The sequence below is a fragment of the Lissotriton vulgaris genome, chromosome 9 (genome assembly GCF_964263255.1).
Source record: "Lissotriton vulgaris chromosome 9, aLisVul1.2, whole genome shotgun sequence".
NCBI lineage: Eukaryota > Metazoa > Chordata > Amphibia > Caudata > Salamandridae > Lissotriton > Lissotriton vulgaris.
In genome coordinates, this window is record NC_141697.1 from 65,009,124 (window position 1) to 65,023,913 (window position 14,790).

General features: G+C 43.0%; 1 protein-coding gene across 5 annotated transcripts in view; it reads left to right on the forward strand.

The window, feature by feature from the left end:
- The window catches only part of RYR3 (ryanodine receptor 3), a 1,864,151-nt gene that overhangs the window by 1,527,728 nt on the left and 321,633 nt on the right, over nt 1-14,790 (forward strand). For 4 of the 5 annotated variants that reach the window (XM_086937034.1, XM_086937031.1, XM_086937033.1 and 1 more), the window contains 2 exons: nt 3,487-3,504; nt 9,381-9,461. In XM_086937034.1, the coding sequence (XP_086793160.1) occupies nt 3,487-3,504; nt 9,381-9,461 (99 nt within the window). The remainder of the gene's footprint in view (nt 1-3,486; nt 3,505-9,380; nt 9,462-14,790) is intronic. The other variant, XM_086937032.1, reaches the window with a different exon arrangement.

Sequence of the window (14,790 nt, forward strand, 5' to 3'; positions counted from 1 at the left end):
TGTCACAGCAGTAAGGGTGTCTCCCAGTGTTATGTCACAGCAGTAAGGGTAGCTCCCCATGTTATGTCACAGCAGTACGAGTGATTCCCAGTGTTATGTCACAGCAGTAAGGGTGTCTCCCAGTGTTATGTCACAGCAGTAAGGGTGTCTCCCAGTGTTATGTCACAGCAGTAAGGGCAGCTCCCCATGTTATGTCACAGCAGTAAGGGCAGCTCCCCATGTTATGTCACAGCAGTAAGAGTGACTCCCAGTGTTATGTCACAGCAGTAAGGGTGTCTCCCAGTGTTATGTCACAGCAGTAAGGGCAGCTCCCCATGTTATGTCACAGCAGTAAGAGTGACTCCCAGTATTATGTCACAGCAGTAAGGGCAGCTCCCCATGTTATGTCACAGCAGTACGAGTGATTCCCAGTGTTATGTCACAGCAGTAAGGGTAGCTCCCCATGTTATGTCACAGCAGTAAGGGTGTCTCCCAGTGTTATGTCACAGCAGTAAGAGTGACTCCCAGTGTTATGTCACAGCAGTAAGAGTGACTCCCAGTGTTATGTCACTGTAGTAAGGGTGTCTCCCAGTGTTATGTCACAGCAGTAAGGGTAGCTCCCCATGTTATGTCACAGCAGTAAGGGTGTCTCCCAGTGTTATGTCACAGCAGTAAGAGTGACTCCCAGTGTTATGTCACAGCAGTAAGAGTGACTCCCAGTGTTATGTCACTGTAGTAAGGGTGTTTCCCAGTGTTATGTCACTGTAGTAAGGGTGTTTCCTAGTGTTATGTCACAGCAGTAAGGGCAGCTCCCCATGTTATGTCACAGCAGTAAGAGTGACTCCCAGTGTTATGTCACAGCAGTAAGGGTGTCTCCCAGTGTTATGTCACAGCAGTAAGGGTAGCTCCCCATGTTATGTCACAGCAGTACGAGTGATTCCCAGTGTTATGTCACAGCAGTAAGGGTGTCTCCCAGTGTTATGTCACAGCAGTAAGGGTGTCTCCCAGTGTTATGTCACAGCAGTAAGGGCAGCTCCCCATGTTATGTCACAGCAGTAAGGGCAGCTCCCCATGTTATGTCACAGCAGTAAGAGTGACTCCCAGTGTTATGTCACAGCAGTAAGGGTGTCTCCCAGTGTTATGTCACAGCAGTAAGGGCAGCTCCCCATGTTATGTCACAGCAGTAAGAGTGACTCCCAGTGTTATGTCACAGCAGTAAGGGCAGCTCCCCATGTTATATCACAGCAGTAAGGGCAGCTCCCCATGTTATGTCACAGCAGTAAGAGTGACTCCCAGTGTTATGTCACAGCAGTAAGGGTGTCTCCCAGTGTTATGTCACAGCAGTAAGGGTAGCTCCCCATGTTATGTCACAGCAGTACGAGTGATTCCCAGTGTTATGTCACAGCAGTAAGGGTGTCTCCCAGTGTTATGTCACAGCAGTAAGGGTGTCTCCCAGTGTTATGTCACAGCAGTAAGGGCAGCTCCCCATGTTATGTCACAGCAGTAAGGGCAGCTCCCCATGTTATGTCACAGCAGTAAGAGTGACTCCCAGTGTTATGTCACTGTAGTAAGGGTGTTTCCCAGTGTTATGTCACTGTAGTAAGGGTGTTTCCTAGTGGTATGTCACTGTAGTAAGGGTGTCTCCCAGTGTTATGTCACAGCAGTAAGGGCAGCTCCCCATGTTATGTCACAGCAGTAAGGGCAGCTCCCCATGTTATGTCACAGCAGTAAGAGTGACTCCCAGTGTTATGTCACAGCAGTAAGGGTGTCTCCCAGTGTTATGTCACAGCAGTAAGGGTAGCTCCCCATGTTATGTCACAGCAGTACGAGTGATTCCCAGTGTTATGTCACAGCAGTAAGGGTGTCTCCCAGTGTTATGTCACAGCAGTAAGGGTGTCTCCCAGTGTTAAGTCACAGCAGTAAGGGCAGCTCCCCATGTTATGTCACAGCAGTAAGGGCAGCTCCCCATGTTATGTCACAGCAGTAAGAGTGACTCCCAGTGTTATGTCACTGTAGTAAGGGTGTTTCCCAGTGTTATGTCACTGTAGTAAGGGTGTTTCCTAGTGGTATGTCACTGTAGTAAGGGTGTCTCCCAGTGTTATGTCACAGCAGTAAGGGTAGCTCCCCATGTTATGTCACAGCAGTAAGGGTGTCTCCTAGTGTTATGTCACAGCAGTAAGAGTGACTCCCAGTGTTATGTCACTGTAGTAAGAGTGACTCCCAGTGTTATGTCACTGTAGTAAGGGTGTTTCCCAGTGTTATGTCACTGTAGTAAGGGTGTTTCCTAGTGGTATGTCACTGTAGTAAGGGTGTCTCCCAGTGTTATGTCACAGCAGTAAGGGTGTTTCCCAGTGTTATGTCACTGTAGTAAGGGTGTTTCCTAGTGGTATGTCACTGTAGTAAGGGTGTCTCCCAGTGTTATGTCACAGCAGTAAGGGTGTCTCCCAGTGTTATGTCACAGCAGTAAGGGTAGCTCCCCATGTTATGTCACAGCAGTAAGGGTAGCTCCCCATGTTATGTCACAGCAGTAAGGGTAGCTCCCCATGTTATGTCACAGCAGTAAGGGTGTCTCCTAGTGTTATGTCACAGCAGTAAGAGTGACTCCCAGTGTTATGTCACTGTAGTAAGGATGTTTCCTAGTGTTATGTCACAGCAGTAAGGATGTCTCCCTGAATGTGACGTAATTGCAGGAAAGACAGTCCCCGGGGCCTGTAAGTCCTGCAAAGGCTGATGCCCCCCTTGATGTCACTGTAGGTGCCATTTCCCCAGTGCGTTATTGGTCAGTGTGATGTCACAGTGAAGGCCGAAGGAAGTGACATCATGCTCGGAGCTGCCCTTGTGTTCATGGTCAGCACAATGGCTTCTAAGGAACTCAGTACCCGACCATTTAAAGCACGCCTTTCACCATCCAGGCGCCTGGTGACGTTTGAGCCCAACTCATGTAAGACAAAGACACTACTTAGAGCATTGTTCTCACGAGAGCTGCCCGCAGAGCCCCAGCGTGACGCGGGAATATGCAGAAGCATTTGAAGGTATTTAAACAGCGTTTCTCCTTCCTGAAGTAGAAGGTTTCTAGGATGTTCCATGTGTACACTGTACCCTTTGCATCACTGCTGCTGTGGAGCAGAATGGGATTATTCGTCATACGTGAATAAATGTCGCCCCCGACCCTACCTCATCCCCCCCCCCCCCCCCCTCCATCCTCGTCCCAGGCATCCTGAATCCCAGCAAGGGATGAGAAGAGATCGTTTCCGTTCAGAGTGCGCCGAGGGTCGAAGTGCATCCCCAAGGGTCCCACTGCGTCCCATTATTCTGTTCTCTTCCAGTTGGGCGTGTCATTTTCGGATTAATATTCATAACTTTGAACTATTGTCCTGAACCCTCATTAATGTCTAATTCACAGTTTAACAGTTTGTTGTAACATTTTAAAAAGCTTTGACAAGTGTCCTTGTCACTCACCGCCCTCCTAATCTGTCTTTCTTTTTCTTCTGTCCCCTTGGTTTACAGTGATTGTTCGAGAGCGTGGTACGTTTGCTTTTTGCATCTTTTAATGCACCTGTGTGTGGCTAATCGTAACCCCACTCCTGGTTAATTGCATGCCATTCCCAGGCGCCCTTAGAGCTGGCGTCCTGCTCCACAGGGACTGCATGACAAGCTCTGCCGAGCCTTTCATCTTCTGCTATTGCGTTTATTGACTCACGGCCATTTCTGTGCAGCGCTCATCAGCTTTACCGGCCTTCTAGGAATCGATTAAGTGGAGTTTGTTTTTCTTTGTTGATGGAAGATGTGACTTGTTCTGTGGACTGTGGGTAGCGCCGTGTATTGACAATGTTAGCCTTAAAGCATTCCCTCCCACCTCAGAGTCAATGCCATCTACCGCTAGGAACTGAATCTCGAGTTAAGCGAGGGAAGCCCGCCTCATACACACGGGATCGCACACATGTAAGATTGAGGGGTCTTTTCTTCACTCAGGTCCAAGCTTCTCTTGAGAGTTTACGTAGCTTCAGGCAGTGTGCTGTGTGGCTTTCATTGGTGGCCTGGCTCCTTGTTGGGCTCGCCCTATACACACAGGTGATCGCACATATGTGAGATTGAGGGGTCTTTGCTTCACCAAGGTCCAAGCTGCTCTTGATGAGAGTTTATATAGCTTCAGGCAGTGTGCAGTGTGCTGTGTGGCTCCCATTGGTGGCCTGGCTTCTCAATGTGCCCGCCTGTAATGGCCTGATAATTCTGCCAATCACCAGGACATATGACCCTATCCCCTCTTGGGACCCAAAAGGACACAACACTCACAATACTTAACCAAGAAAGGAATAATACTAAAAGCTAATTAGAGTATATGGCCATTGCCGAGAAGCTCGCAAACAACAACGCAAGAACAGTACCACTGGCAACAACAACGCAAACAACGCATCCCGGGGAACAACAATGCAAACAAGGGGCCACTAGGTACAACAACACAACAAAGCCCACCCAAGTGAGACTACATAATCACTGCATGCACCTCCTAACAACGCCTCGGGTGGAATAATTGTTATTTTGGGCTTCCCTGGATGAGAGCGGGACGTCCCTCTTTCTACAATTACGTGCAGGAAGGGAAACTTACCATCCTTCTGGTGCTACAGCATTTGGGTCAGAAAGGCCCTGACCTCCCATCCCAAGGAACAGAGACAAATAATGATATACTCTGGGGTTTCTTTATTACACAATGATAGAATGACAAAAGAAAAGAATCACTAATATGTCACGATAGGCCCTCTACATCACTTACAGCACCAACTTCAAACTACCAATTATATGATCACTAAATGCAATCAGCAAAATATACATAGAACTTAAATGTATATAAATATATGGAACCTAAAAACAGATGAGGATAGTTAGACAAGAACAGCTAGGATATAAGAGTTAGTGGAAAACCTCACCAAGTTTCTACACATCCCATTTCCACTTCGCCAGAGGGGAGTCCATTTCTCCAGCCAAGACAGTATTCTCTGCTCCACCATCACAGCTACACGTCTCTACTGTGATGAACTACCAGAGATTAAGTCTCATACAGCCTCTTTAGTACAAGTGGAAACGTTGGTCAAAGGTTCTAGCGAGCCTCGCCCCCTTTTCCCATCAGATTCCGTACCACTCCGCGCCAAGGCCACAGCATCAGCTAGCTAGGCGTCTGTTATGACTCCGGAGCAGAATGAGCACATTCCTCCGACAAGAACCGGTTTCTACCAGCATGCAGAGTGCAGAAAACAAGTGAAAGCAAAACATAGCTTCTCACCTAGAAAGGCTCAGAAGATGGAGACAACTCAGAAAATGGAGTCGCTTAAGCATAGTTATGTGGGTAAAAATCCTAGGACATCAGCAAGAATGAATGACCAATTAACTTAAACCAGTAGGTGTGAAGAATGAGCGAAAAATTAAAATTGTATACAAATATAAATTTTTAATAAGTATTAAATAAAAATCATATAGAGAGGCAACCTATATGATCAAAATAAAAATATAATTCATTAAAAACAATTACAAGTGTCATAGTACAATACAGATCCTAAAAAATCATGCACATGATAGAAAACAATACATTCATATAATTAAATAACATGAGAATACAGGTATGAGGCAACATACATGAGTTGCCTCATACCTGTATTCTCATGTTATTTAATTATATGAATGTATTGTTTTCTATCATGTGCATGATTTTTTAGGATCTGTATTGTACTATGACACTTGTAATTGTTTTTAATGAATTATATTTTTATTTTGATCATATAGGTTGCCTCTCTATATGATTTTTATTTAATACTTATTAAAAATTTATATTTGTATACAATTTTAATTTTTCGCTCATTCTTCACACCTACTGGTTTAAGTTAATTGGTCATTCATTCTTGCTGATGTCCTAGGATTTTTACCCACATAGGTGTTTACCCTGCCCTAGGAGTCTATATTGATACCCAGGGGGTCCTTGTTTTTCTCACATATGTCGCTTAAGCATAGGCCACTACTCCCGCAAAGAGCCAAAATTAGTATGCAAGATGGCATAAGATTACGCAAGCCCTGCCATTAAGCAAGATGAAGTCAGAAACAGAAAGGTACATAATCAAACCCTACTTTGTAATTAATTCTTACTAGGCAGGCCTACGCATTACCTTGTTTTATGACAGTATAAATTGCAAACCAAGATGACATGAGAGCATGTCAAAGGCAATAGTCAGCACTGCTGCTAAGCAAGACAAAGTCAGAAACAGGCCTACACATCACTATATTAGGCCAAAATATGCTGAGATGGTGGTGGGCAACGGTCAAAATCGGGCCCTTTAACCATAACATAGCTCAGTCACTACACCGCCTTATACACACAGGCGATCGCACATGTAAGATTGTGGAGTGTTTTCTACACTCAGGTCCAAGCTCCTCCTGAGAGTTTACATAGATTCAGTCAGTGTGCTGTGTGGCTTCCATTGGTGGCCTGGCCTCTTTGTGGGCCAGCCCTATACACACAGGTGATTGTACACATGTAAGATTGAGGGGTCTTTGCTTCACTCAGGTCCGAACTCCTCTTGAGAGTTTACTTAGATTTGGGCAGTGTGCTGTGTGGCTTCCGTTGGTGGCCTGGCTCCTCGTTGGGCCTGCCCTATACACACAGGTGATTGCACACTTGTAAGACTAAGGGGTCTTTGCTTCACTCAGGTCCAAGCTGCTCTTGATGAGAGCTTATATATCTTCAGGCAGTATGCTGTGTGGCTTCCATTGGTGGCCTGGCTAATCTTTGGGCCCACCCTTTACACACAGGTGACTGCACACATGTATGATTGAGGGGTCTTTGCTTTACTCAGGTCCAAGCTTCTCTTGAGAGTTAACGTAGCTTCAGGCAGTGTGCTGTGTGGCTTCCATTGGTGGCCAGGCTAGTCGTTGGGCCCGCCCTATACACACAGGTGATCACACATATGTAAGATCTAGGGGTCTTTGCTTCACTCAGATCCAAGCTGCTCTTGAGAGTTTCCGTAGCTTCAGGTGGCCTCATTCCTCATTGGGTAGATGTCTACCTCAAAACACTACAGCTGCACTTTACACTAACAAAAGCTCTTTACGTTATCCGAGTAGGAAAGGGCAAGTTTTTGAATGAGCATGGAGTCAGAATATGCCCCCAATAAGTATGTTGATGCTTTGTGAAGAGCACTGTGAGGAAGCCTAGAACTGCACCTGAGATCTCAAAACCACTGGATTATTCATGACTAACAATAACAAAACCCTATTACTGAAGGAGTCATTGCCATTTCAGCTAGTCGCTAGGGTTAGGTACTATAGCTCACCGCTGTCTTACTGCATGTCACTGTGTCAGTCCAAACCTCACAAACGTCTTACTTCGAGACAAGGAGAGCTGCCAAAGCTTACTACAAAATCTGGTGATTGATCCTAGGTATCCAAAGTCTCATATGGTGAAATAGCAGAGTTGAAATCAAAGAGAAGGTCACCAAATCCTTACTGCAAGGAAATCTGGTACATCAGGGTTCACCATGGCCTTCCTACAGGGGATACTGGGATGTCAAAGATCATCCTACCCGTACAACAGGGGAAGCTCAGGTAGTAAAGCTGACAAGGGTGTTAACGAAAGGGGAAAGCGAGATGTTGAAGTTCACCAGTGCCTTATGACAGGAGAAGATGAAATATCAAAGCTTACTAAGGCCTTACTACAGAAGAACTGACTTCTCAAATCTCACAGATGTAAAAGCCTACCAGGGTCTTACTACATTGGAAGCTGAGGCATCAGAGCTCACAAGGGCCTTACAACAGGGGAAACCAAGATGTCAGATCTCATCAGTGACTTACTGTAGGAGAAGATGAAATTTAAAAGTTTGCCAGAATGTTACATCAGGGGAAGTTTTGATAACAACACTTACAGGGGACTAACAACAGGGGAAAAGGTGATATTGAAGCTCACCAGTGCCTTATGACAAGAGCAGATGAGAAATCAAAGCTTACCAAGGCCTTAGTGCAGGGAAAACTGAAATCTCAAATCTCGCCAATGCCTTACTTTACGGTAAGACAGGAGATGTGAATGTTCGCCAGGGTCTTGATACAGGGGAAGATGACATGTCAAAGTTCACCAGGGTCTTACTACAAAAGAGTCTGAGCTGACAAAACTCACAAGACCCTTATTTCGGGAGAAACTGAAGCAGCAAAGCTCACTGGGGCCATCCTACAAGGAACCTGAGATGTCAACGCTCGCCAGTGCCTTACTAAAGCGAAATGGAACCTTCAAAACTCACTAGTGCTATGCTACAGGACAAGGTGTGATATCGAAGCTCACAAGGGCCTTGTCATGAGAGAAGCAGCAATGCCCACCAAGGCCTAAATACAAGGTAAACTGAGATGTAAAAACCCATCATGGTCTTACTACAGCAACATCTGAAATATCAAAGCCCTAAGTCTAATGTCTTTTATGAGTATACACAGACCTGTAAACGCATTTAGCATGTATGAATACACCGAACAAAGGCATCTATCCATCTCGCTCATGTCAGGATGTTCAGATTTGATGTAGCCCAATGTTTCAGTTGCTCTGTTTGTCACATTGCTCCATCTTTCTTAATCACGGTCCTGATGACTGAAGTGCATTCGTCTTTATCGGTACACCAATGGCATACCTACATGATAGTCTGGCAGGTAGAGAGTGTAATGTTCCTTTTATGGGCATGGCATAGGGTGATCCTCTTTAGTAGAACACCAGATTCTTGCTCCACTCACACCATCTCTCATTAAAATTGCTGCTGAATTAAATTGTGCTCACTACGACGATAAAAACGAGAGGTGTACAAGGTGGACATAAGATGTGGAGTGAGGTACTGTGGAAGGAGATTGAGGAAAAGGAGATGAAGGCAGAGAGTATGGGAACTCCAGGTCGCAGTTCTTAGCTTGCGTTGACTAGGGAAGAGTGTCAGTGTTTTTTAACACGTGGATAGGGACTCCAGTAGAAGTAGAAGGCTGTGATGGGGATGGCTGGCGGGGACAGTTCAGTCACAAATCATAGCCAATTTAGTAAAGTTAAGATTGAGGTGGTGGGATCACAACACTAACTTGGGTCGAATGATTCATGTAAGTGAAACTTTGATAAGGCCATTCTTGTGGTGTGCTCATTATATATCTAAAAAAGACACAAAAGGGTCATTTGGGGTTTCATGACATCAAAGGGCGCATTACCTCTGACCTCCTAGCTTATTGCTTCTTTGTTGGCTCTTTACATGCCTATTAGTTACTCATGGCTGTCCAGTTTTGAGCCATTTAATCATTTCTATCGCTTGTATGATAAGTGCTGTTTCGACTCTGATCGCTGCGCTGCCTGCGGAACTTCTTCAGAGTGCATTGGGAGGTTGCTGACTTGCCTCTTTCTTCCACAGGTGAGAAAGTGCTACAGAATGATGAGTTTACCCGAGATCTCTTTAGATTTTTGCAGCTTCTATGTGAAGGCCATAATAACGGTACGTACTTCTTTGCTGATCTTCTTAAAGGTTGGAGTCACGCTTGCTTTGTGGGGTCAACTCAATGATGACAGAGACTTCTGTAATGTCATTGACGTCATTCCCTTTTTTCCCTTCCCCTCATGCCTTCCCCTGCATGCGTTTTTTCTTGAACATAGACCTACAATGTTGGGGGAGGTTGAGAGGGGTAGTTGGGGGAATTGCCGGCATTCTGTTGGCAGTCGTGGTTCTTTGGAGAATAAATTCCTATTGCGTCTTACCTCAGCCTGTTGACTATTAATGCAATTTCCGTATGAAAAGGCTGTTGACAACATTGGCTGCCTCTCAATGGGCCAGACACTGTATATACAGAAAACAGACGGTCGTGCTGGATATGGAGTTACGCATTGTAATTCCCCGCCTCGACGGGGCTTGGGCCCAATAATTCCACGGACTCGATAATTCTCGCTCCGATGCCTCCTCGACTCACGGGTTCACACTCTGCGACTCTGGGCAATAGCTTGCTTAATCTCCACAACGGCCCCTCGCGGCGGGATGCCTGGCTTTCACCTTGTGGATACCCTGCTGGGGTTATCTCACAGGGGAATACCAGGACGGGTTCCCTAAGCAAGCGCTTAGATGCCTGCGATGTGGGTGATATGCGCTATATAAATACATGTACATTTACATTTACATTGTATCACAGGTACACAGACAAAATATCGATTTTTAAATATCGATATACAAAAATATCGAAGTTTAAATATCGATGGGACAAAATATCGAAGGTAAGTAATATCGACAGTCTTAATATCGATATTGGTATGATATCAGTAATATCGAAGTTGTAAATATCGATGTCAATAATATCTAAATTAATAACTTCGATGTTACTAATATCAATTTTTAAATAAATTTAGTGTATATTATATTGTATTTATTATGTTTTATTATTTATTTTTAATGTAATTTAATTAAATATTGTCTTTTACTACTGTAGCGGGTTGTGGGTTTATAGGGGAATAGGGTGGGAAGTAATTTAATGATGTTAAATTAAATATTAATTAGTAGGAATTATTAATTAATTAATTGAGAAATAATTTTTAATTATTTTTAATTAATTGATTAATTGATAAATATGTTCTGTAGCGGGTTATGGGTTTATAGGGGAATAGGGTGGGAAGTAATTTAATAATAATTAATTAATTGATATATGTTTGTACATATTTTAACTAATAATTAATTGGTAATTAATTTCTATTAATTCGTTAATTAATTAATATAATTTTTTTACATATTTATAATTATTAATTAGTTGGTAATTAATTAATATTAATTATTTAATTACATTAATTATAGTAATTTTTTTATATATAATTTATTGTTATTCTTAATTAATTAATTGGGAAAAATAATATTAATTATTAAATTAAACTAAGTACAGCAAATGTGCTAATATATTTACTTTATTGTTATTGTTAATTAATAATTAATTGGTAATTAAATAATATTAATACATTTTGGGTAAAGGAGTATTTTTAGGGTTCAGGGTCAGTTTTCAGTTTTTGGGTAAAGGGGTATTTTTAGGGTTCTGGGTCAGTTTTCAGTTTTTGGGTAAAGGAGTATTTTTAGGGTTCAGGGTCAGTTTTCAGTTCATGGGTAAAGGGGTATTTTTAGGGTTCAGGGTCAGTTTTCAGTTTTTGGGTAAAGGGGTATTTTTAGGGTTCAGGGTCAGTTTTCAGTTTTTGGGTAAAGGGGTATTTTTAGGGTTCTGGGTCAGTTTTCAGTTTTTGGGTAAAGGGGTATTTTTAGGGTTCTGGGTCAGTTTTCAGTTCATGGGTAAAGGGGTATTTTTAGGGTTCAGGGTCAGTTTTCAGTTTTTGGGTAAAGGGGTATTTTTAGGGTTTAGGGTCAGTTTTCAGTTTTTGGGTAAAGGGGTATTTTTGGGGTTCAGGGTCAGTTTTCAGTTTTTGGGTAAAGGGGTATTTTTAGGGATAAGGGTCAGTTTTCAGTTTTTGGGTAATGGGGTATTTTTAGGTTTCAGGGTCAGTTTTGGTTTTTTGGGGTACAGGGATATTTTTAGGGTTCAGGGTCAGTTTTGGGTTTTTGGGGTACAGGCGTACAGGGTAAAGACAAAAAAATATTACATTAAATCAAATAAATGACATGAAAAAAATTAAAATTACATTAAATTATTAAGTGTTTTATTTATTTTAAATGTATATGTATTACTTTTAATTTAGTTTTAATATTTTTATTTAATAGTTGTAAAATTATATGTATTTTAATATTATTTTTACATTATTATTAATATATTTAAAAAAACGATATTTTTGATTCCGATATTTTTGTACTACGATATTATTTTTTCAATATTTTTGTACTTACCTTAATGAAGATAGGATTCCGATATTTTTGCTGTCGATATTTTGCTCCGATATTTTTGCATTTCGATATTCTGTCTGTCGATATTATGTCAGACATTCGTATCACAAAGGTGTGACATTACCTATGGGATTGCAGATCATATAACATGCAAATTGATGATGTAACTTGCTGATGCAGCTTTTATTGAAATTCTTAAGAGTAGAATATAAGATTCAATAGATTGTTAGTGGGAGAGTAACCTTCAGCCCTCAGGTCCTGATTATAAGTTGGACAGTGCTGGGGTACCGGTAACATCGTCATGTGGTAATTTTGCACCAGTAGTGTGCAATTAGGAGTAAAAACCCCTGGACAGGGAGTGAGTGCATAGGACCGATATTTCCCTTATAAAACCACACAGAATTCGCAGGTCCATGGGGTTTTGCAGGACAGGTTGTACATGTACGTGAGGGCCAGTAATTTGGTGTGTGGGTGAGGGAAATGCAGGAGGTATGTCAAGAGGAAAATGTTTTGTGACAATGGGAAAAGATCGTATGCTTTCTCCTGTCCGAAAAATAGGGAAAATGAGAATTTGCTGCTGCGCACACTTACAAGTTGACCTAGTGTGGACTTGCACCCAGAAACATTTATTGCTGCTCCCCAATTCCCCCTGTTGGAATTCTTGGAAGCAGTTCAAATCTGTTTGCAAAAACAGGCCTGGAAGTTTAAAATCGCAAGGGGGAAAGGCCCCGTTGTTCTGGGATCTGCATGCTATTCCCCATTCTGTGCCTGAAACCCATAATTGTTTGGTAAAGGCGCCGGAGTACCTGACAGAAACAGTAGTTCTAGCTCTACTGCTGTGAAACACAAAACCAAGCCCTAGTGGGCTTTGCCATACTTTACTATAAACGCACAAAGGGATAAACGTTTGGTAATGAATACCTAAAGAGGGAAAATCAACAAAGGCGCAGCAGTATTGAAGAGTGAAAGACTTGGGCTGCATCTATAGTAGGGTAGGAGTAGGGCCCATAGCCCTAGCTCTGCGCTAGGAAGTGTGTATCCTCCCTGTCTCCGATGTCATAATACCCGTGGTCTGGTCACTATTGCATCCTCTGAAGATCTAAAGCTTCTGTACGCCAGTGTGCGAAATGAGACTGCAAATGCATAGGGTCTCCAGAGTTTGCAGAACTTAAAAGACCACCACGTCCAACTTCCCAATGATACAGAAGGTTACAGACAACTAGTTAAGACTCCACAAGATGGTTCTATGATGAAGATTCCTTCCCATAGACTCTTCATCTGAAAGAGAATATCTGCTGATTAGAGAAACTTCTGAATTCCTCCTTGTGGTACTAGGAGGTAACATCGCAGAACTAATCGCGGATCTGCCAGAAATCACCAACACTTCAGCCCTGTGTTTAACCCTCTATTGCTAGGCCTGCGACTCCAGTTTGGCCTCAATGGCACTATGTCAAAGTCTCAAAGATTGCTGTGTATGTCAGCTTATGAAGTGCCAGAACCAGGACTAGCCACAACAGTGTCGGTTCACCAGCTCTGGTTCAGCTTCAACCATTCCCCTTGTATCGCTCAACGAATTTGATCATTAAGAGAGAAAGAGCATCTGGGTACTTTACCTACAAAGATACTCCAGGGAGAAAAGTTGCTACATCTGAGGCATTAGCCAGATTTGTTGCAGTGTTTGGATTGCCATCTGGTGAAATTGGTTATTACTCCAGTATTGGAACTTTCATAGATTAACATGCTTGAATCATTCCCTGTCATCGAGTCCTCAGTATATTTAGAAAAGTAACGTCACAATAGACATAGGACTTTAAGGCCTAAGGCTTCATTACTTAGTAACATATCTAAGTCCTTATTTAACAAGGGACCGAACTTAGAAACAACTAATCAGCTGACACCACCCTGTGGAATCTTCCTGAAAGGAGCTCTAATCCCTCAGATTTTCTACCGCACATCGTGCTAGGGAGTCTCCCCTGAGCTCTGCACAGTTTTTTACTCACAACCCTTTAGAATTATCTTTTTTCTTCAGACATATATCTATATATATATCCCAATATCTGTTTTTTTTTTCTTCATAAGGGAGGCTTTTACTATGGCTACAGAGGCTCAAAGACAGGGATGAATCCTGTTTCTGATGAGGAGAGTAATGTTTTCTCAAGATCCTCCTCTAAAACAACTCAGAAAAGACCACTGGATGACTCTCCAGGTAACTCCTCTCAACAACCTCCAAAGAAGACGCACAAAAAGTCTTCAGAGGATTCTGAAAAGCAGGACCCATCTGTCAAGTTGCCTCCTCCACAACATGCTGAAAGTTCAGTTTCTGTCAAAATATCGTCTCAGAAACAGGCTTCAGAACCTTCTACTCCCACCTATAAGGTTAAACATGCTTTCAAAAAACCTACCTCAGGCCCGCTGATGTACAACTCATCGACGGCAACCTCGATGACGAAGAAATCTTCTTTAGGGGCTATTGGGGTAACATCGCTGATGACCACCGTCGCCACTATTACAGTGTCATCTGCGACGATCTTCTAGTCGACGACGTCATCATCAACAAGCCAAGTTCCCTTGTCGTCGATGGTGAAGATGACCAGGGCTTTTAAGTCATGTCGACGAAGCTTCCGATGACGAAGATGACGACGAGTCTTTCGTCAACAGCTAATCCAGTGTCGACAACAAGCCTACCATCGACGGTACTCTCGTCAACGATTTCTCCCATCATTTCATCGACTGCCTCATCGGCGATGGTTGTATCGTTGACAGTGATTCTATCATCCACACCAATATTGGGGGCAGAGGTTTCACTGTCATAGTCGATGCCGCTTACCTCCGTTGACGGTTCGTCATCAGCTCGTTGATGACTGCAACGGTTTCGTCCAAGATCCAGACACACATTCAAGCGACGCCAACTGCATCGACAATCTCGGCGATGATGCCAGCATCTAAAACAGGAAAATTAATTTTT